The 24,471-nt window shown below is 47.6% G+C and overlaps 1 protein-coding gene across 1 annotated transcript in view; it reads right to left on the reverse strand.

The window, feature by feature from the left end:
• ITGA9 (integrin subunit alpha 9) overlaps positions 1-24,471 on the reverse strand; it is a 367,242-nt gene that overhangs the window by 250,476 nt on the left and 92,295 nt on the right. Inside the window, exon 15 of the mRNA XM_052639038.1 lies at positions 19,728-19,888. Coding sequence (XP_052494998.1) covers positions 19,728-19,888 — 161 coding nt within the window. The remainder of the gene's footprint in view (positions 1-19,727; positions 19,889-24,471) is intronic.

Consider the following 24,471-nt stretch of genomic DNA (forward strand, 5'->3'; position numbering starts at 1 on the left):
CAACATTTTGTCAATATCATAACTTAGAGGCCAAATCCAACCTGGCTTCATGCTCAGCAAGTACTTGGTGCCCAGAAGCCCACAATCTGTCACACCAAGGTTTCTGCCATGCATATAAACACCATGCCACAGGGCCTTTGCTCATGCTGTGCCCCCACCCCCAGCAAACACCAACCCATCTCCGGTGACTCAGTTCCTCTCTCAAACTTGCATCCTTCTGGCCTCCTGGCCTTATTGTTGTTTAGTCGCTCAGTGGTGTCTGACTCTTTGTGACCCCATGGACTGCAGCATGCCAGACTTCCCTGTCCTTCATTATCTCCCAGATTTTGCTCAAACTCACGTCCTTTGGGTTGATGATGTCATCCAACCATCCCATCCTCTGCTGCCCCTTCTCCTCCTGCCCTCAGTCTTTTCCAGCATCAGGGTCTTTTCCAGTGAGTCAGCTCTTTGCATCAGGTGGCCAAAGTACTGGAGCTTCAGCTTCAGCATAAGTCCTTCCAATGAATATTCAGGGTTGATTTCCTTTAGGATTGACTGGTTTGATTTGCTTGCATGCAGTCTAAGGGACTCTCAAGAGTCTTCACCACAGTTTAAAAACATCAGTTCTTCAGCACTCAGCCTTATTTATGGTCCAACTTCTTTATCACAACCATACATAACTACTGGAAACACCATAGCTTTGACTATACGGACCTTTGCCGGCAAACTGATGTCTCTGCTTTTTAATCCTGGCCTGTCACTATGAACAAAGCTAGTGGAGGTGATGGCATTCCAGTTGAGCTGTTTCAAATCCTGAAAGGTGATGCTGTCAAAGTGCTGCACTCAATGTGCCAGCAAATTTGGAACACTCAGCAGTGGCCACGGGACTGGAAAAAGTCAGTTTTCATTCCAATCCCAAAAAAAGGCAATGCCAGAGAATGCTCAAACTACCGCACAATTGCACTCATCTCACATCCTAGTAACGTAATGCTCAAAATTCTCCAAGCCAGGCTTCAGCAATATGTGAACTGTGAACTTCCTGATGTTCAAGCTGGTTTTAGAAAAGGCAGAGAAACCAGAGATCAAATTTCCAACATCCGCTGGATCATGGAAAAAGCAAGAGAGTTCCAGAAAAACATCTATTTCTGCTTTATTGACTATGCCAAAGCCTTTGACTGTGTGGATCACAAGAAACTGTGGAAAATTCTGAAAGAGATGGGAATACCAGACCACCTGACCTGCCTCTTAAGAAATCTGTATGTAGGTCAGGAAGCAACAGTTAAAACTGGACATGGAACAACAGACTGGTTCCAAATAGGAAAAGGAGTACATCAAGGCTGTATACTGTCACCTTGCTTATTTAACTTCTATGCAGAGTACATCATGAGAAACACTGGACTGGAAGAAACACAAGCTGGAATCAAGACTGCCGGGAGAAATATCAATAACCTCAGATATGCAGATGACACCACCCTTATGGCAAAGTGAACTAAAAAGCCTCTTGATGAAAGTAAAAGAGGAGAGTGAAAAAGTTGGCCTAAAGCTCAACATTCAGAAAATGAAGATCATGGCATCCGGTCCCATCACTTCATGGCAAACAGATGGGGAAACAGTGGAAACAGTGTCAGACTTTAATTTTCTGGGCTCCAAAATCACAGCAGATGGTGACTGCAGCCATGAAATTAAAAGACGCTTACTCCTTGGAAGGAAAGTTATGACCAACCTAGATAGCATATTCAAAAGCAGAGACATTACTTTGCCGACTAAGGTCCGTCTAGTCAAGGCTATGGTTTTTCCAGTAGTCATGTATGGATGTGAGAGTTGGACTGTGAAGAAAGCTGAGCGCCGAAGAATTGATGCTTTTGAACTGTGGTGTTGGAGAAGACTCTTGAGAGTCCCTTGGACTGCAAGGAGATCCAACCAGTCCATTCTGAAGGAGATCAGCCCTGGGATTTCTTTGGAAGGAATGATGCTAAAGCTGAAACTCCAGTACTTTGGCCACCTCATGCGAAGAGTTGACTCACTGGAAAAGACTCTGATGCTGGGAGGGATTGGGGGCAGGAGGAGAAGCGGACGACCAAGGATGAGATGGCTGGATGGCATCACTGACTCGATGGACATGAATCTGAGTGAACTCCGGGAGTTGGTGATGGACAGGGAGGCCTGGCGTGCTGCGATTCATGGGGTCGCAGAGAGTTGGACATGACTGAGCGACTGAACTGAACTGAACTGTAGCTATTAACAAAACTAACCACTTCCCCCACGTCTCTCAGCACTCCAAACCTTGTTGTATTATGTCACTTATTTACATTCTAGGTGTGTGTTTGTATCATCTTCCCCACCAGATGCTGGCTTGTGTTCATGGTGTCTTATTCATCTCTGTACTCCAAGGCACAGAACAATGCCTCCAGTACAGAGCACCAGGATTTAACTCATATGAGCTCGTCAGACCAGAGCCCAGGAAGGTGATCTTTTGGGCAACTGCATCAGCATAGAGTATCACCTGACTCACAGCATAACCAATGTTACCTGCTAACTCTGCCAAAGCAATTGAGAGACCCACAAGATTTTCAAAGAATAAGACACTGAAGGAGCATCTGGGCTAAGCTCCCTCTTGGTGCTGGGCCAGGGAGCCTAAGGCTCATGCTTAAACACCTCTAGTGATGAGAAACTCATTACCTCATGAGATCATCAATTCCAAAGAACACCATAAACCACATATGATGAATACACGAAACCCATCCCGTTCAGATCTTTCTCCTCTGTGACCAAGCTCTGCTCAAAGTGAAAGTGTTAGTCACTCAGTCGTGTCTAACTCTTTGTGACTCAATGGACTCTAGCCTGCTAGGCTCCTCTGTCCATGGAATTCTCCAGGCAAAAATACTAGAGTGGGTTGCCATGACCTTCTCCAGGGGATCTTCCCAACACAGGAATTGAACTTGGGTCTCCCACATTGCAGGCAGATTCTTTCCCGTCTGAGTCACCAAGGAAGCCCTAAGCTCTGCTGAGGACCATGGCTAATCCACCTTAAAACCCCCTGCACTTATCTCACCAAAGTGGAGCTACAGTAGGTGACTCAAGTAATTGTGCTGAAAACAGATCATTAGTTTTGAGCTGAGCACTCTTTAAAAGAACGTATGGCATTACACCAATGTCAATTTCCTAATTTTGATTGTATACTGTAGACTGGTAAGGTGTGATCACTGGGTGAAGGCTACATGAGCAGTTTCCATACCATTTCAACAACTTCTTATGAGTCAAACTACTTCAAAATGAAAGGTTATTTAAAATAGATCATACATGTACACACGTGTATATACATATGCCCATGTATTTATGTACATATAGAATGTATTTGTAATAATTATATGTGTGTGTACATAGAGACAGACAGACAGCCAGACACAGAGAAAGAGACAGAGAGAGATGGGAACCAGGGTCACTGCCCTGGGCTACGTGCCCATACAGGAGTGCTTCGGACATGAACACAAGATTTTCCTGTGGCCTTTACCACCTATAAGAACCACTAAAAGATATGACTAATGCCGTTACCTCCACGGTCGTGCCCTCTCACCCATTCTTTTATACATGCTGAGACCAGCGGAATCTGACCAGTTCATCTGCCAGTCCCCCAAACCCCACCCCACATCCACACACCCCAGACACAGTATGAGGCAGGTTCCCACATATGAATCAACTCAGCCATTAACCAGCAGCCAAGGTAACACTCCAAGATCCCTAGGAGACCATGAAGTGGGAAGTAAGCAAAGCCACAAGGAGCACCCACCATGTGCTAAGCCCTCCCTGGGGTGCTCTGCACCAGTTCTCTCCTTTAATTCTCACTGCAATCCTACACTGTGCCCATTCCACAGGAGAGAAAAACTGAGGCACCCAGGAGGAAGGAAATGTGCCTCAGGACATCAGGCTGGCGAGTGCAGAGATGGAGGTCAGACCCCAGCTGGGTGCACACTCGGCGCTGGCTCACGACAGGAGAACCCCTGACCAAGGGTCAGCAAGGATGCTGGAGGGGTTTTCAGAAGCCCAATATCCATCCTGTTTTGTACACACCTGTTAACTTCACAGATGCCTTAAAGGCCAACACTCGTTTCTACCCATCTCTAGGATGGTATTCTTGAACATCTGTTAAGTCCAGGGGCTTCTTTTAGTCCCTATCTCCTTGTTAAATCTAGGTGGGGATGGGTGTAGCTGGAGAGCCAGGCCCTGGAATTTTGTTTGGAGCTCCAAGGTCCTTCAGTGAAAGCACCAGGGCCTCCCACCAGCACAGTGTTTGCGTGGTTGGCATATAAGAGATGTCTGGTGAAGAAAATGGGCAAGTATACCCAACTTGGTGAAGCATCACAATTTTTAAAAAGACACCCACTTACCCAGTGGCTGTTTCCTCTTGTCATAAATCAGTAATAATTTAATGATGGGGAAGAGGAGTGTGGGTCACATTTTCTTCCATTAAGACCAGCAATCAATCAAGCCTGCTAACAGTCCAGCTAAAATTAGCATGAGATATGGGCTTTCAGAAAGTCCTCTACAGTGTGGCTGGCCGCTAAAAATATAACACAACAATGAAGTCACCACAGGATGGAGAGAGGTCTATAAATGGTGGGGACCCTAGAGATTGGTACTTGGGCCTGTTGTACCTTTAAACAGGTCTTATCGATGACAAAGACTTAGAGAAAAATCTCTAGAGGTCATCACTAAGCTCTTCCATTAGAAGAGTATCTGTGTGAGTAGGGAAAAAAGAAATAGGAAGGGGTGAATCCAAATTATTGAGAGAAAGCTCATCTACATGGTAGCAACATTTCCTAAGCTTCAGGACAAAAAAAAGCGTGGTCAAGTACATCTGGGAAACACTGAACATGCAGAAGAGGGAAAATGTATCCCTTTGTGAACACTGACTTCGAAAAATTCTGGGAGGTCCTCCAATAAAGAAACATATCCAACGTTAAACACAGTATTATCCAAAATCTATTTGAGTACAGGCCTTTGTTTTCTTCTTGAATGTAAAACCTGTTACCATCCTGTGGGGGTGGTTGGGTAATGCTTTGAGAATGCTCCCATAAGGGATGAATATACTTTATGTAGTCGATGTAATTAAATAGGCCCTTAGCAGCCTGGATGAGAGGGGAGTTTAGGGGAGAATGGATACATGTATATGTAAAATGAGCTCCTTTGCTGTCCAACTGGAACTATCACAACATTGTTAATCGGCTATACTCCAGTATAGAATAAAAAGTTTTTAAAAAATTGCAAAGCAACTATAAAAAAAGAAAGAAAAAGAAAATAGGCCCCTGGGTGTCATCAAAGACTGTTGCATAAAAATGATCAGTTTGTGTGTTGCTGCTGCCACGCAGGACGACCAACAACACTGTGAACTGTCAGGAAAGATGGGAGAAACCAAGTCAAGCCCAGTGTCTTGGGCGCAAGCAGGACTTTCAGATGAGTGTGATGGACTATGACCAAAGCCAACATCAGAAGGAACACAAGCAGCTGTAACACTGACCCAGCAAAGCCCCGGATAGGAATTCATCCTCCTGAACCTGACAGCCAGGTGCTGAAAGACGCTCACTGCAACAAGACAGCAACAGGGGAAACGAGGAAGAATTGAAAGATTCAATGGCAGGGGGTGAGCAGAGAAAGTGTGGGCACATCCAGAATGGGGAAGTGGGACTCTCCGAGGCAAGCAGTGTGGGCTGAGCACCACAGGCCCCAGGAAAGGCTGGTTGAAAATGTGCTGATTCAACCCCAGATCTGGTTACCCCAAACTTCAGCAGGGAGCAGCTGGCTACTCTCTGAAGCTAAATGGAGACGCTCTCGCGTGATAGCTTTACAAGCAACCAGGCCACGTGGGCTGACAGGTATTCATCTACTTTTAATTACAATCCCACAAAATATTTTAATTCACATCTGTTCCACAGTATCTTGGACAACACACAGAGAAATTAACTCGAAATGAATCACCAGCTTCATGGTAAACTTAGCAGTCAAGTATCTTGGGCATATGTTCACCCTGGACCTAGTCCAGCTTCTTCTAACAGTCAAGGAACATTTTACTGAGCAATTAGTCAATGTCAATTTCCCTGCCTGATGATGGCAACACAGCAAGAAATGAGACAGGCCTTGATGTCAAATTTCGCAAGCCTTCAGAAGCTCTCCAGGGATCTGTCATTAATAAAATTATCCCAAACCTCTTTGAATCCATTTCTCTTTCTCACTCATACTGCCTTGGCTGTAACCTAAGTTTAGGAATCCTTTTGGTTCATTAATTGATAGGCAGGTAAAAGACCCTGATGCTGGGAAAGACTGAAGGCAGAAGGAGCAGAGGGTGACAGAGGATGAGATCGCTGGATGACATCACCAATTCAGTCAATAGGAACTCAGGCAAACTCTGGGAGATGGTGAAAGACAGGGAGGCCTGTCATGCAGCAGTCCATGGGGTCACGAAAAGTCAGACATGAATTGGCAACCAAACAACAAAGGGTGCCATGTACTGTAAGTTAACATATGTCTCACCAAGCGGATGGGAAGTGAAACATCAAGCCCAGGAAAGAATAGGATGAAAGAGGAGCCGATGTCAGATTCAAGAGGGCTGCAGGGATAAATGTCAGTGTGCAAACCAGACCAACAAGTACTGCCTCACGGCAGAAGAGTCAAGGCAGCGGTTGTACCAGGGGAGAGGGTGAAACCAGCCAGTTTCAAGCACTGCCATCCATTTGACCTCCTTGTTACAGGCATCTTCCCTGCACTATTGATGGAAAGGAGCAAAACTGGCTGCCTTGAATTTCTTCTCCTTTCCTCTCTCTGACCTCTGGTGGGAGGATGGTTAAAAGGTCAGACACAGAGGAGAAAAGGATTAAAAACAAAGGATGGACATTTCACTGACGGAACAAAAAACTGGAGACCCAAAGGAACTGAGGATGCAGAGCCCTGGAGGAAACAGGAAGAGCGGGAGGTGCCAGGACAGACAGACAGATGCCTATGGCTGCCCAGGGCAGGACAAGGAAGGGGTGCCATCACATGAGGTGGGCTCTGGTTCAGCACACGGACGGGCTTTTGAGTGATCTGCACCTCCCGGTGCTGGGTGGGCTGCCAAGCACGGTGGGATCCTCCTCCTACAAGCAGGGTGGCCAGAGCCACGGGACACCTGGAGCGGCCCCCGTGCACTCTTCATGGCTCCCCGATCTGAGAACAGGGAGAACCCCACCAGCGGAGCAGCTGGAGGCAGAGGAGCTGAAGGCAGGCCAAAGCCGCCTTTCCCAGGCGCTCCACACAGGTGGGGAGCAGGATTTGCGGCTCACAGGAAATGCTTACATCCTGACTTCACCCCAGGAAGCACTGAACCAGTAATAGTGCTCGCTGACTTCATGCACCTTTTGTCCCCTCCAAGCCCTCTGAGTGTTAACAGGCCTGACAAATGAGTCCCTGGAGGTCTGCACTTGTGCCCATGGGCAAGGAGCACAGACATGAGAAACGTGGGCCTCTGCCACCCCTAGGATTTCCTCACCCATCAATTAACTCCCTACCACCATCATGACCCGGGAATCCCTAACAGAGAGTCTGATCAGCACGGGCTCACCAGCACTGACACCTCAGCTGACAGCCACGATGCAGACATTGTCAGCATTGGGATGGTGATCATTGTGACTCCCACAGGCTCAAAAATGCTGGAAAGATTCCACAGACCTTCATCACCACACTATGGGCATGTGGGCTTCAGGAACCCCAGTTTAAGACACTCAGAAGCAGGCTTCCCAGTCCAAATACGAAAGCATCCTTTATGAAATTAACATGTTTCTCAGAACCACAGGTGACAGAAGCTGTACTTTTCCTATTAGTTGATGAAGGACATGTATTCACATATTTGAATTTACACTCAGGCCCCTGCAGCCACCCCAATGTCCCCAAAGGAATCAGGTTTGGCTCTAACCACTGCGCCCACTTCTCTCACAAGGACATAAAGTGCGGCTAAGACACACAGTGGGTTTCAAAGACCCAGCACCAAAAACAACGTAAATAACTCACTGATAATACTTGCACTGATTAGAAGTTGATAATATTTTGATATACTGGGTTCAGTGCTATTAAAATTAATCTTACTTGCTTTAACTTCTTCAACATAGCAACTAGAAAAATGTACCATTGCAAATGTGGCCCGCAGTCCCTTTCTATCGAACAGACTTGCTCTAGAGTTTCCTCTCTGGGAAAATTCCTTCTTCGGGACAGAAGTCAAGGAAGCACTTCTGCCTTGGGGCCTGAGCGCCCCTCCACCTAGCCAAGTTCCAGCACCCAAGCCAGGAGGCAGCCCAGAGAGCCGCAAGGCTGATTTCTGACACAGTGCGACTGCTCTGTGCCGTTTTGTTACAGGTGATATAGCCTTGACCCACTTCCTGAAACTGCCCGGGTCCCTCCCTCACTCCTTCCAAGGCAGGTCCAGTGGTCTGGGAAGGTACATGGTACAGCGCATACATGTAGCTCCACAATTACCATCTGCTGGGTCTCTGCGGTGCATAAGAAGCTAACTCACAAAGGACTAAAAAGAGGCAGAGGACACCTGTCCAGAAATTCCTGCTCAGGGCATTGACTGAAGACTCTTACGTCTGTGTCTGCATATTTTCCACTGTACGGAGCTTAGCACTTTATAAGCAAGGTCTTGTTATAGCCTCACACTATGTTTACTGTGAAGTAAACATCTGGGCCCTGTATTAGATTTATACCCAAGGACAGAGCTTGTCCAGAAAGCAATTCCTTGTTTGTTTTTAAATAAATGATGCCAAAATGGTTATGCTCTGTGTGTGTGTATGCATGTGCGTGTGTGTATGTGTTCATAAAGTCTCATCCACCAAATTCTTTCCAGTATCAGAAAAGTTTGATTCATTACATCAGACAAAAAAATAATCGCTCCTTTGAAGTTCGATCCATTAATTCCACTCAACCCTTGAAATGGACTATAAGGAAGAAATGACATCAAGAATCTAATCACACATTATAAATTACCTATACCTCAATTTTTTTTTAAAGTCTTCAAGTTGAAAAAAAAGAACCTGATCAGTCACTTGACGAGGATTTGGGGAGCCTAGTTCATACTACGCCAAATATCCCTGACCCAGAAGAGCCAGTAATCTAACAGGGAAGGCTAAAAACTAGTATGAAAGTGTCATGGGCTGAAATGTGTTCCCTCAAATTCATATGTTGAATCTGCAACCTCTTGTACCTCAGAATGGGACCAGATTTGGAGAGAGGGTAATTAAGTTAAAATGGGGTCTTTAGGGTGGGTCCGAATCCAGTAGGACTGTTATTCTTATATGAAGAGGAGATTAGATACGGACAAGTACAGAGAGAAATCAGCAGGAGGACACCCGGAGAAGGCAGCCATCCAAAGCCAAGGAGAGAGGCCTCGGGAGAAACCAGCCCTGCTGACCCCTCGACCTCATACTTCCAGCCTCCAGAAGCGTGACAAGTAAACTCTGTTGCTTAAGCCACCTCATCTGTGGTCTTATGATAGCCCAAGCAGACTAAGACACCAAGTACCACCGGCGGGGAAAAGGCCCACATCCGAGCCCAGGGACGGGAAGAGAGAAGGGTGGTCGGGGCTATCAGGCAGCAGCGGGCAGCCGTTTTGCAGAAGGAGCTTCACTAAAGCTGGACCTAGAGAGGGAGGCAAGGTCTGCACCAGTAAAGGTGGGGGAGGGCAGCAAGAGGAAAAGCAAAAAGCCTGGAAGGCCCGGGGCTGCCTGACTGGCCAAGTCACAACTTCCAGAACAGATGCCCCAGCACACCAAGAGCTACTTGAAGGCAGGGCCGAGTCCCGCCTTCTCCATCTCCCCAGGGCTCTCCATCTCTTTGGTGTCTGGCACACAGTGGGCACTCCATAAATGCAGTGGCATACATAACTTCTCATCTGAATTGGAAAGCTTTGAGAGGGAAAGTGTAACCATCAATGACCATGTGAGACAACAGGTGCACACCCGGGCAGAGGGCAGCAAAGCAGTGATGCGTGCAGAAGTGAACTGAAAGTAGAGACACGTGGGATGAAGGGCAAAGCTGAGGACTGAGATGGTGCCTGCTATAACCTGCCTGGGGAAAAAATGCATGTGACCATCAATTTGCTCATAGGAAGAACTCAGATGATCTCTAAGCTGATTTCTCATTCTCTGTTTGCCCCTAAGAGATGGTGCCAAAAAAAAAAAATCATAATTATTCTGCTTAACGGACTTCTCTGTGGCTCAGCTGGTAAAGAATCCGCCTGCAATGCAGGAGACCCTCGTTCAATTCCTGGGTCGGGAAGATCCTCGGGAGAAGGGATAGGCTACCCACTCCAGTATTCATGGGCTTCCCTGGTGGCTCAGTTGGTAAAGAATCCTCGGGAGACCTGGGTTTGATTCCTGAGTTCAGAACATCCCCTAGAGGAGGGCATGGCAACCCACTCCAGTATTCATGCCTGGAGAATCCCTATGGACAGAGGAGCCTGGCTGGCTACAGTGCATGGAGTTGCTAAGAGTCGGACACAACTGAGCGACTAAGCACAGCACAGCACATTCTGCTTAATAAAAGCATGTACTTCAAGAAGCTCCTAGTCTTTGTGAAAGAGAAAGATTTCTGACATGGTCATGCCCAAAACACTCCAGTGAAGTTAAACAGAAATGCTGAAAGACTTGTGCTCAGTAAATTGACTGCTGACAACACTGTCCTGCAAACAACAGGCAGTGAGGGAACAAGGAAGAAATCACAGCCTGCACCAGCCCTCCCATGAGAGATGCGCTCTCTGTTACTAAAGCATCAGCATGAGCCCCAGGATCGCACAAGATCACAAGGAAGCCAGAGCATAACCACCAGAACCTATGTTTTCTAGCTCCTTGGTTCTCAGAGTGTGGTCCATGGACCGGCAGCATCAGTATCACTGGGGAGCTGGTTCGAAATTCACTCCAGACCTGCCACATCAGGACTGAGAGAGGTCCACAAGTGGCGCTAGTGGTACCCGTCTGCCAATGCAGGAGACATAAAAGACGTGGGTTCAGTCCCTGGGTTGGGAAGATCTCCTGGAGGAGGGCATGGTAACCCACTTGACAGAGGAGCCTGGCGGGGTACAGTCCACGGAGCTGCAAAGAGTTGGACTTGACTGAAGTGACTTAGCACGCACGCATGTGAGTGACTGGTGTGCAAACTGCACTTGAAGGGGCCTTTGTAAACCGATTCAGCAGCTCTGACATGCTCTGTTCCAGGTGGAGGAGGATGTCAGCTAGGAGAGTTGTTCTCTTCCCACATTCTTCCCACATTTATTTCTTGTTGCTCCATACTTTTTATTTTCTCTTCACCATCTGTTTCTAATCATTTTTTAAAAATCCCCCAAACACCTATATAAAGAGTCTTGATCCATTTCAAACGCAGAGGCAGCCAGGAAGAGTAATTGATTTCCGGGTTAAGGAGAAGGGAAAGGGGGCCCAGTGCTCACCAGATCCCTACTAGGAAGTCTGTTTTCTTCCCACCGTCATCTGAGGAAGTACACAGACCCAGCTGAGGCATTCACCTGAGACCCCATGGCTGAGCACAGATCAGATCAGCCCAGCCTGGCACCCTCCATCCACACGGGAAGACTATACTTCATGTGCCTCACAAAAGGAAGTTGAAAAGGAATCTCTCCACCCAGTACTAGCAAGAGCATCAGGATCAGGCTTTTACATCCTAGAAGGCAATTCTCTGATATGTCTCAAAACTTCAAATGCCTTCCCTCCCAACCCACCAATTGTATATACCTCCATCCTCGACACTGCCACTTTTTACAGTTTTATGCCACAGAGAAGAAAACAGAAAATATCAGATGCACGACTGTGATGCTCCTGAAATGATCAACTCAGGGTGAGCCACCCAACTTTCTCATTTCTAATTCTGCTTCCCTCCTCCCACGATTATGATGGAACTCTGGAGAGAAAGACCAGGTTCCATGGCACTCTTAAAACTCAGGTTCTAATCAATGTAAGTGCAAAGTGAAACAGTCATTTTGACTTCAACCCAGTTATTTATGTTTCTACTTGGCTCATGATATTTGATCTGTAAATGACTGGTGTCCTGGGAAGACTCTATATTCTACAGTAACAGAAATCTGCACTGTTCAATATAGTAGCTACTAGCCACAAGGGGTTGTTTACATTTACACTTTACAATTAAAAGTAGAAATTTCCCATTGGCACTCACTACAGTTCAAGTCCTCAACAGTCATATGTGGTAGTGGCCACCACACTGGGCAGCGTAGCTATGGCACATGTCCAACATCACAGAAAGTGCCTCAAGAGAGTGAAGCTCTGCACAGTTGAAACTGACATCTTTGACTCATGGGGTCGCAAAGAGTCAGACACGACTGAGCGACTGGCCTGAACGGAACTGAACCTCCCTTAAGATACGGACACTAAATGAGTTGTTAGTAGAAATCACTGTGCTCTGTGCGCAGTCACTCAGTCACGGTCAACTTTTTGTGACGTCATGAACTGTAGCGCCCCACCCTCCACCCCCCGCCCCCGGCTCCTCTGTCCATAGGACTTTCCAGGAAAGAATACTGGAGAGAGTTACCATTTCCTCCTCCAGGGGATCTGCCCAACTCAGGGATCGAACTTGCATCTCCTGCGTCTCCTGCGTTGGCAGGTGGATTCTTTACCACTGCACCACCTGGGAAGCCTAGAAGTCACTGGGAGCCCTTGAAAAGGGCCTCAGAATCAGGTGGCAAGAGCACTTTGCCCTTCCGCCTTCTTTCTGCATGCAAAGGAGGCACAGCAGCTGGAACTCAGCAGCCATCTTAGGACCAAGAGGAGAGGTGCACTGTACTGAGCACTCACACTTCCCTTCCCTTCCCTTTCCTCTCTCTCTCTACCTAGGTCATCTCATCAAATTTCGTGGCTGTAAACACTAGTTTCTGATGACTCTCAAATTTATACTTATAACCCAGACCACTACTTCAACTGCAGGCTCTTATACACATATCTCCAATTCACCATCTAAGAGGTCCCTCAAACTTAGTGTGTCTAAAACTGAACTCCGGATCCTCCCCTTAAAGCCTGGTCCACCTGCAACCTTTTTGTTGAGCTTTAATCAATGTATTCAGTCATATAACCACAAGCACAATCCCATTAGAATATTTTTATCACTTCCAAACTTTCCTCCTAACTCTGCAGCCAAGCATGGATGCCACCTCCCACCCCAGAAACTCCGATCTGCTTTCTGCCTTTTGAGCTGGTCTTTTCCCCAGAATCACAGTAGTAGCCTTTTTAGTCTGGTTTCCTTCATTTGGCATAATAATTTAGGGATCTGCATATCATTCATATCATAAAAATATATCATATCAAGCACTTCATTCTTTGTTATTGCTGAGTAGTATTCCATTGTACAGCCTTTCAAAAGGCAACAGCTGCTTACCTAGTCTGCTGTTGGGCATTTTATAAGGAAAAAGCAAGCTGCACAGCAGTGTGCCACAGCATGCCTCCATTTGTGTAAAACACAGCTTTGTGTATTCACTGACAAGTTCTTGGAAGACATGTACAAGAAATTGGAACTTCAGGAGAGAAATGGGGGTGCTGAGAGACATCCTTTCTTTCTGTAACTTTACATGCAGCTTTAAAAAATGAGTAACTATGTGCATATATTACTGATTAAAAAAAAAGTTTTAAGATGACCTGCTCCATCTAAGGTCTGCATCCTTTTCCCCAAAACATACAACTTTGGGGGGGCTATTTCTTTGACTTATCAGGATGATTAATAAGAGATTTTATCAAGAGATTTAAGCATTTTTTTCCAGCTAAAGAAGAAAATTTTGCGGTTTTCCTTTCTCCTCTTCCTCACACAGAGGTTTTCTTTACTCCAACTTAATCCTTCCTTGTGCGAGCTAAGTCACTTCAGGTCGCTTTGCAAACCTATAGACTGTACCCTGCAAGGCTACTCTGTCCATGGGAACTCTCCAGGCATGAATACTGGGGTGGGTTGCCATGCCCTTCTGCAGGATGTCTTCCTTAACTGTTTCTTAAACAAGAAAATAAAAGCCTCCAACAGCACTGAAGATTGACATTCGATGGATCCAAACACTCTGCAAACTCAGTCTATCATGTGACTGAAGCTGGCCCTAAGGCATTTTTTTGGATGTGAAAATGGAAAACAACTACAATACCTGGGCAGACCCCAACGAGTGATCTCCGAGACTGCCTGCTGGCTGGCGTGCTGCCCGCCCTTTGCCAGACCAGGACCTGTGGTAGGTTAAGGTCCTGACTCCCTTGCAGAATCCTCCAGCAACACAAGAGAACAGTCTCCTGAACATCTGCAGCTACTCAGAGAAGCCAATGTGCTTTTATATTCCCTTGTCCAGTGTGGAGTGGTTTTTTTTTTTTTAACATTAATCCTGTTGTTGGCTCCCTTGACAGGGTCTGACACGTGATTTTGCTCACCAAAGGTCTTCTGGAGGCCTTTGGAGGGGGTCTTGGATTCCCACAGTTGGCAGTGAGGCAGCTGACCCTTTGTTCAGCCTTGCCTGGGTTTCTGCACCACCCTTGTATAGATTCAAAACTATCACGCCCTTTTCCTCGCTCCTGAAAAGGCTCTGGTCTGATGGTCAGACATGACTTCCTGACCCCATAAAGGGCTGGCTCTCTCAAGGGTCCGTGCAGGACTTGAAAATAAAGCAGCTCAGTTACCATCCAGGTGAATACAGAGACCAGAAACCCATGGAGTGATGCAAGAGTACAGCCATTCTTGCAGAACTGTCCACTTCATCATCTCACGCCATCATCTCCCCGCCCGAGGTGCAAGACAGGTGAGAAGCCCCACCCTGCAGGGAAGTTCCTTGTGACCACAGACTCCAGCCGACCCAACTGGCCACTTCAGCACAGCTGGGTCTGACAAGCATCTATTTCATGCTGTTCATTCCCAAAGCAGGAGTCAGACAACATGGAACAAACTCTGAGTGGACAGGAAGCTGATGGCAATCTCCCTGGAGCCAAGGACACCGTTTGGCTGAGGATGTTTACATCATGACTTACTGAGCCTTCAAACACGGACAACCCTTCAGCAGGCAAGAGCAAGGAAATCAAAGCTAATCAAAGCAGGGCATAACCAGGGTTTAGGGCTTCCAAGGTGGGGCTCATGGCACGGTTTCCCATGGCGTATTGTCCAGGCTCTAAAAAAGGACCCACATATTTGGAAAGTTACTTCACAGTCAATATTCCTTTAGTCCTTCTGATTGCATCAGAGAGAAAGTTCAGCCTAGTGCCAGCATGTCTTCAATACTTCCACAGCACTCTATAACTTCCCCTTTGAACACACAGGAAGAGCGGGTCACTTCTTCAGAGACGTCAGCAAATAATGGAGCCCACTTAGAATTCAATGACATTGTTGCCTCCTCAATGTCTTTATGTTTACAGCTTCTCTCTCTTTTGGCAGGCAATAATCAGTATTCTACTTACAGGGGTGTACAAATTCTTTTATCTGAGTCAAAAAGCCAATGGGAAAAAAATAGGAAATACAATACCATAGGAGGTACGTGTTCGAGACCAAAAAAATGCAAAAACCCTGCAGGTGGTAGGCACATGGTTACACATGGAGATAAACCAAGGCCTGTGGCATCTCAAGTGCCAGAAATGCTGGGTGAACACAGCAACTAAGGCTGGTGAGTGGGAGGGGCATGTTCCAGAAGAAAGGGGGTCAGTTCACCTTGACAAGAGCCCAGGGCACATGTGAAGTGATGTGGAAATGCAGCTGGACAGGTGAACTGAGGCCAAGTCACGGAGAGCCCTGAGGCTGAGAGGAGCTGTGTGGATTTTCACTGGTGACCGTGGGGACTCACAGAGGTCTCTAGACCATTTCACTAGTAGAAGGGGGCCATCCCTCAAACTGGGCTAGTTTCAGGGAGGAGTGGAGACACACTGGGGCTTGTGGACTCTTGAGGGAGAGATGCCAAGGAAGCAGCTAGAACTGCCTTGGCTCTGCTGACCAAGTGAGGCCCTGAGAATGGACCCACACCCCCAGGAGGATGCAGCTTATCATAGAATTAGGTACTTCCTTCCCTGGTGGCTCAGTGGTAAAGAACCTGCCTGCCAGTGCAGGAGACGTAAGAGACGTGAGTTCAATCGCTGGGTCGGGAAGTTCCCCTGGAGGAGGGCATGGCAACCTACAGCAACACTGTTGCCTAGAGAATCCCATGAGAAGGCAACGGCACCCCACTCCAGTACTCTTGCCTGGAAAATCACATGGATGGAGGAGCCTGGAAGGCTGCAGTCCATGGGGTCGCTGAGGGTTGGACATGACTGAGTGACTTCACTTTCACTTTTCACTTTCATGCATTGGAGAAAGAAATGGCAACCCACTCCAGTGTTCTTGCCTGGAGAATCCCAGGGACGGGACAGCCTGGTGGGCTGCCGTCTATGGGGTCGCACAGAGTCGGACATGACTGAAGCGACTTAGCAGCAGCAGCAGAGAATACCGTGGGTCGCAAAGAGTTGGACATACCTGACGTGACTGAGCATGCGCACACGGAGGCCCCACGAGGGCTGCGAATGGAACAAAACATGGGACAACACGGCGAGCCTGGGAGGCAGGTGTCCGCCAAAGCAGCTTTCTGTGATCCAGATACTTATCACCATATATGGAATGAAAACTTCAGGGCGAAAAGAACGAACGGGGAAAAAAAGATTGGAATAGGCTTAAAGAAAAAAAGAAAAAAGAAAAACCTAAAGATAGCCTAAACAAAACACACCCAGCCCCTCGCGCCTGCCTCCCTGTCTGGGTGCCATATGGCGTGTGATAAGCGAGAATGCTTTTATCTCTCTTCCTTCACTGTCTATAAAGCCCAGCACCAGCCCCACGGAGAAGGCTGCACGGTGCTCTCAGGCCCTGCTGCCCTGAGGAGCCGCTCCAGGAGGTGGCCAGGCTGCCATTCCCTGACCCCAGCACCGCAGCCCGCCTGGGCCCCAGAAGGGCCACTGCCTTCCCAGCTGTTTTCCCACAACTTGAGAAACCACAGGCCAGGCCAGCCGAGCCACAGCACAAGCAGCCAGCCAGCCCTGTAGCTTTCACCTTCGCTGGTCCCTCTGCCAGTCCCCAGGGTCCTCTGCTATGGCCCAGACAATGCCTGGTAGGAGGAAACTTCCCACATGGCTATAAATTATCAAGCCACCTCGAGCATCTCTTGAGCCACAAAGGCATCAGAAGCTTCTGCCTTCCTGATTGCTCCCGCCACCCCTGTCTCCTTGCGTGACAAAATGACCCGGCAACAGCTATGTTCCAAATTTTCTAGATGCCTAGTTCACTGAAGCCCTGCTCTCTTGCTCTTCCCTAAAATGACCCAAATAATCCCACAGAGGTACATGCCTGCTTTGCACTTCTGAGCCCTGCCCTCATCCTCCAAACTCTTCTGATCACCATCTCAATCTCTCTTCTTTTTAGTCATGTTTTGATTGATGAGTTAAGTACCACTCATGGGACGGAAGGATATCAGTCAGACTGACTCTTCCAACTCGATGCCCAGTTAAATCTGAATTTCAGATAACCTATCAAATAAATTTTTTTAAATTTTATGGATAAGTATATCCCATGCACTATTTGGGATGTACTTTTATACTAAAAATTAGATTTGTTGTTTATCTGAAAATTCAGTTCAACTGGAAATCTTATATATTTATTTGCCAGGTCTGGCAACCCTAGATATCAGCAGGCACAAGAATAAACAGCCTTGGGCAACTCTGCTCTTCCCTATTTAATCCTCAGAAGCCACCACAGAAACAGTCCTGCCTCTGGCCTGCACCTCTATATTGCTGTTTTCTGAGCACTGTCTGCAAAGGTCCTGCAGGCTTTGAGAGGCCCTGTCTTGCAGCCAAGACCCTGGTAGCTACACAGGAAGGGCTAACCTCTCAGTCAAAGCAAAAAGATTCCTGATGGAAAGTATCTGTAGAAGAGACCAGCATAAAGAAGCCCAGGGGGACATCCCTGGCAGCTCAGTGGTGAATCCACATGCCAACGCAAAAGACACAGGTTCGGTCCCTGATCCGAGAAGATCCCACATGCCACAGAGCAACTAAGCGCTGTGCCACAACTACGGAACCTGTGCTCTAGAGCCTGGAGCCACAACTTCTGAAGCCCTCGTGCCCTGTATACCGCCCATGCTCCACAGCAAGAGAAGCCACCACAATGATAAGCTCATACATAGCAACTAGACAGCAACCCCTGCTCGTCACAGCTAGAGAAAAGACTGCAGCAATGGAGACCCAGAACAGTCATAGATAAATAAGTGCTTAAAATATTAAAAATAAGGAGCCCAAGAGAAGACACCCCACCTCCAGGGAGTGTGAAGACACCAAGTGCAAGCCCTTAAAGGCCTGGCAGTGTCTGGCACAACAGCCTCATACTCCCAAGTGTGATCATGAGCCAACATCATCTTAGACCCAGAGGGGTGGGTGGCCCCTTGGCTTAACAAGGGCATGAACCGCTTTATAAAAGGCCTTCACCCATAAGGCCAAGGGCAGCTGGTCTGGGCAGGCCCCAGCACGAGTCCTGGCAGGAGTCAGAGCCCAGCCCCACTGAAAAGCATCTCAGGGGCATGGACTCGGGCTCTGGGCCAAAGTGCCGTGGATGTGTGGGGCATTCTCTATCTACAAGCCAGAAGCATGTGGAAGCAGCTGTTATTCCCCTCTTCTGGCACTAACAACACAATAATAGAGGGACACTTCATCTCCAATCCATAGACTATTTTTGCTATCATCCAGAAAGCCACTGGCTAATAATAACACATTGAACTACATGTAATTGCCATTTTTGTAAGTCAAGAATGTTAGAAACTGGCAATTACATATGATCCAACCAAATAATAATAATGCTGAGTGCCTGCTGTGTGGCAGACTCTGTGTAAGGCCCTTTAAGAGTATTTCATCATATAATACTTAATCTTAATTCTGTGACTACCTTTCAAGGCAAGAGATGCAGAAACGGAGACACATAGACATCAAACCAGGACACACACCAGGTCTGTGTGACTCCAAAACTACATTCATCTTACTGACCATGTTGTTGGGTCATGGGGGTCCTTCTACCTCCTATATGCTGTCTGTCTTTGCCTCGGGAGTCAGTGGCTGGACGTTCCTGCAGCACCAGGCACCAGACTCCCAACCTGATAGTACCTGTCTGCACACAGGGCCTCTCTGTAAGTAATCAAAGCCTGGCTGCCAGAAACTAAGTATATTTGCCAGAAGCAAAGTATATTTAACAAATAATTTCAAGAGGAGAAAAACACTTTGAAAGTTTATGTAGAGTGAGGGGGAAAGGGGCCATAAAATCCACCCCTAAAATAAATAGAAAGTAATCAAGAGAGAAAAATCAAACCAGCTGTAAAACACCTTAACCATGACTATGAGGTAACAGGTAATGAATCTCTGATAAAGGCATCAGGTACAGTGTGACGCAGCACCACTGCGATCCAAAGGTGTGTGCTTTTGTGGCTCTCCTCTGAAAAGACTACTGAGCCTCATAGAGGAGGGAGGACAGGAAACCTCCCAAAAGAAGAAGGCAAGGCCAGAAAGCGCCGTTCTCAGAGGCGAAGACCAACACAGGAAGATCAATAAAGAGCTGCCCGACTCCACTTTAAAAAAAGAAGAAACAAATGTTCTCCTCCTTGTAAAATAAAATTTTGAAAGCGCATACGTAATGCAGAATAAAAGTTTCCACCAGTTCCAAATGAACATCTGCAGAGATCAACGTTTGGGGAAAAAGCAACTGACCTTCACGTGGGCCACATAGTGATGGCACGTCTCCTCCAAGTGCACCAGCCGCAGCTTCTCGGAGACCTGACCCACGGACTCTCCCAGCAACACGAAGTAGACCCTGGGCAACTGGCTCTTCTCTTTTTTGGCCACATCAGCCGTCAGAACATAATTCAGGCCTGCCAATGAATAAGGTCAAGATGTGAGTGAGGACACACACAGTCACAAGGCCCCCTCCAGACACCCTCAGAGGGTCGCACGCTCCCTTCAGATGATATGCAGCCCTCCGCTGCACAGAGGACTGACGTCAGGCAGCCCTGATGAATACCATCTCACAGAGGAGTATGCAGCCAGGGCCCCCTCCCAGAATCCAGAGAGACCAGGCTCCTGTGGATTCTCTGGGCTTCACACATCACAGCTCCCCCTGATTTAAACCTCATGAGTTATCAACTGAACCACCAATATACACATCAATGGTTAGCTGTATCCAACACAATTAGTGTCCTAAAAGGCAGGCATCACAGCAAATCTACAGAATATTAAAAGAAGCTACTGAAACTCCTGGGCTTCCCTGGTGGCTCATGGGTTACAGCGTCTGCCTGCAATGTGGGAGACCTGGGTTCGATCCCTGGGTTGGGAAGATCCACTGGAGAAGGAAATGGCAACCCACTCCAGTATTCTTGCCTGAGAATCCCATGGACGGAGGAGCCTGGTGGGCTACCGTCCACTGGGTCGCAAAGAGTCGGACACGACTGAGCAACTTCATTTTCACTGAAACTACCAAGGCTACGTGGAATACTGACTCCTATAATGAAATGGGGCATATGCCAACACAAGGGAGCGATCACTCCCCCCAGTAACTCTGACTCATCGCACAGATGTCGAGTAGGGCTCTATAACTGCTGTATCTATTGGACTGTGGCCATCCGTGGTCCACTGAGCTGGGCACTGTGCAGGCGTATGAGACTCGTCAAAGAACAACATGGGCAAACCCCCTGCCCTCATAGAGCTTTCGTGCAGGGAAACACAGAGGAGGCTGAAGCCAACTTCATTCCCGGGCTGCCGTGGGGTGGGACCACAGGGTTTAATGGTGCCTACTGGTTCAACAAAATCAAGACCGCCATGAGGTCTGTATTGAGGCGCACCCCTAAAAAAGAAAACCTCATCACCTATGCCTCAAGGTGTAATGCCAGGGTGGCAGAACCTATTGTGACAAAATGTAGGACTTTAAAACATGGTGACAATACACAATTGGATAAACCCAAAAGTTCTCACCTCCATTATCTCAGAGTTTGTCAGTAAGTATGCTGACAATATGTTTTATTAGGTAAGTATGGCTTTAGTATCAACAGAACCATTTCACTGCTCTTCTGTACCACATAACACTTCTTTACATAATACTATTTCTTAGCAGCTTTGTGGATTCAGGGGAGCACGGCATTTTTAAAGTGAGAGAAAAGGAGTGTCTGTCCCTAGAATGACCAGATGAGACTGCTGAGCAGTGGGAAAACGGATGACCCAGCCCCGGCCCTGGCTCCACACACGAGCCTCCTAGTAGCTGGGCTCTTGTACCCCAAAAAAGTAGCCTCACACCTGCCAGCATTTAACTATATGAGCTGGGGCCGTGGGGATGGCTCTGCCTTTTAATAACATCAAAGGGATCAGCCACTAGGGAAGGTATGAAGGGGGAAAGTGACCTGGATAGGCATTCAGCAGCTGCCACAGGGCATATTTTTGATGCATTTAATGGGTTTTCTTGGGCCTCTGCCATCTCAGGGACTTTGCCGGGCTACGGCAGCAGATTCCTGGTCAGCAAGGGCAGGTCTGCCCCAGCTTGTTTATTTCAGCAAATAGCTGATTTCCAAGGTGAAGCTGGGTCACCAAGAGGTACCTGAGACCTGGATGGTGATATTATTGAAAAGAGAAGAATGCATACAGGAAAGTACTTCAACAGAGAAAGCACAGGAGCCTGCACAAGATTTACACACTGCTCTGACAGCAGTGGAGCAGGGAAGGAGGCAGGCTTGTAGAATGTGAAAGCTTTCAGGCAAGCCTAGGAACCAATTCGATGAAGATCCTCATTTTTTCAGATGAGGAACTGATGCCCCAAGAGGGAACAAGTAAAGCAATTATCCTCCAATTAAAAATAATTATTTTTTTTTTTTTAAAAAAAGAGGGAACAAGACTTGCTCCCGGCCAGAAAGCGGAATCTGGAGCTCTCCTCAATCCCCAGTGTTGGGCTCTTCCTATCACAGTGGTTCTTGGTACGTTTTTACATTATTGGATCAAAAACTCACATTCTTTGAATGCACAGACAGCAGAATCAAACAAGTATAGAGATCTGGAACTGAACGTTAGCCAATTTACTTTCTCTTGATCACAATTTCCCTGAGCAACAGCCAAACAGTAAGAAAGAATAAGTAAAAATGAAGTGAGTTTCCAAGTTCCATTTAGCAAGGTCAGGACAGGAGATGGGCATTGCTGAAGATGAGCCAGAAGACCTTGCTAAATGGGGTCCCCTCTGCACTCCCCATCTGGCCATCCTGCCAGGTGAGGGAGCCACAGCTGCCCTTCCGTGGCTGGGCGTGAAGGGTGACCATGGAGAGAACAGCACATTTGAACCATCTCGTTAGCAATGAATGGCCAAGCCCAGAGAAAATCGGGTGGAAACGAGCACAGGAAGACAGAGCAGATAGCATCGTGCCCCACCCACATCCTCTTGGCTTTTCCCATTCCTCTGCTGTCCAACCCAACTTCTAAACTCCTGGCACCTGCAACTCCTTTTCCCAAGGGCTTTGGTGGCCCCACCCATTGGGACAGCAGGCCAGGAGCACCAAGGACTAAAGCCCCTGGGACAGCCCAAAAGAAGGCATGACCCCAGCTCCCCAGTCCCTTGGGTGGGGTAACTGTGAGGTGTGTCTACGCTGGCTCCCAGGCTTCCCCAGGAGACTTCCGCTGTGGCAGTCCTCTTAACAGAGGTAACAGGTTCAATAACCCATGCTCTATTCTGCTGCCGTGATGGTTTCTGGTCAACTTGACTAAGCCATGGTATTTGGTCAAACACCTATCTGAACGTCACAGTCAAAGTACTTTCTAGATGAGGTTGACATTCACATCAGTTAGTGCTTAGTCGCTCAGTCATGTCTGACTCTTTGTGACCCCACGGACTATAGCCTGCCAGGCTCCTCTGTCCATGCGGATTCTCCTGGCAAGAATACTGCAGTGGGTTGCCATGCCCTGCTCCAGGGGATCTTCCCAACCCAGGGATCGAAGCTAGGCCTCCCTCATTGCAGGTGGATTCTTCATCGTCTGAGCCACCTTCGAATAAAGCAGATTACCGTCTAGGATGTAGGTGGGCCTCACCTAATTAGTTGATGGTCTTAAGGGAAAAAGACCAAAGGTGCCCCCCAAACCAATGAATGCTGCTTCCAGACTGCCTCTGAGCTGCAATACCTTATACCTACATATACAGTATCCAATATCCTCATGAATCTGTTTCTCTGGTGAACCCCGAATACTGCAGCTGCCTTCCCTTCTTTTCTCAAGGTCCTGCTTTCCTATTGGTATTTCCTGGGATGCCCCCGTGAATCAACAATGTGCATCCAAATCTTTGCCACAGGCTTTACTTCTGCAAGAATTTGGATTACAGTGGGGCAGGTCCAGAAAACAGAATGAATTTGACCCTCCATATGTGCCAAGAACTGTGCAGATATTTTACAAACATCAAGCTTAGTCTCCCAAAACCCTGTCTAACTGCAGAATCACTGGCCCAATATATTTCTCTTGCAGCTCAAGGGAGAGGAGAAACAGCTCTGAGTCACTAATCCTGATCTGAGGACCACAACCACTGTTCTGCTCTGGGCAGAGTGTACTCATGCCAACAAGCTCACCTATCTGATATTTCTAAAGTGTGAAAGTGTACAATCAGACAGACCAGATTCATCTGATTCACCAAGTGCAATTATTTGGGAAACATTTCATCTTTTGAATTGCCTACTCAGAGCTATTCCTTGATTTAAAACGTACTTTGGTATTTTATATTATACAATAAGAAGTTAGCACCTTATCAAATCTCTCTTCTACAACAAAACCAAGAGATACATCATGGGAAACCCAGCCTGAGGGAGGAGGTAGCTGTTGGAGTGGGAAGAAGGGCAGATCATCCTGACTCTGAGCTCGACTGGTGGTTTTTAAACAGCCCCCACCCCAGGTGTGTCTAAAAGGAAGCCCCCCCGCGCCCCACCGCCCCAGGCAGCAGAGGAGATGCTGGAGAAACAGCTGGACAGCATGCTTGGCTCAGCAGCCCGCCTTGTGGCAGATGGGAGCATCAGGCTGGCAGAATTGCCAATGGCCTCCCCAGCTCAGTCAGCCAGGCCCAGGGAGGCGCTGGTTCTGATTAGGGCCTGCTCCAACGGCACACAGCACCGCCTCAGCTCTCCTTCTGGCAGCCTGTATCCCTGCCATGTCGAATGATGTCATCTTGATGGAAAAGCTGATCTGCTTGGAGTCATGCTTCCAGCCTCCTCCTTTCCCTACCCCCCAGCTGGTCCCCCAGGGCCCCCCACACCGGCCTGGGCCAGCAGCAAGCCAGCTGTCTCACATCAACGTGGCTCTGGTCGCTCCCGGCGAGTTTTGATTCATTCCCATTCTCCATTAGAACATGATTTCAGCTACGAAATTCTACCAATAAATCCTCCTTCCAGACTTATTCTGAGCTTCCCTTCAAGTTTTCCAGGAGAGAGGGGAGAAAGAGACTGCTTCT

This window comes from Budorcas taxicolor, chromosome 1 (genome assembly GCF_023091745.1).
Source record: "Budorcas taxicolor isolate Tak-1 chromosome 1, Takin1.1, whole genome shotgun sequence".
NCBI classification, from domain to species: Eukaryota; Metazoa; Chordata; class Mammalia; order Artiodactyla; family Bovidae; genus Budorcas; species Budorcas taxicolor.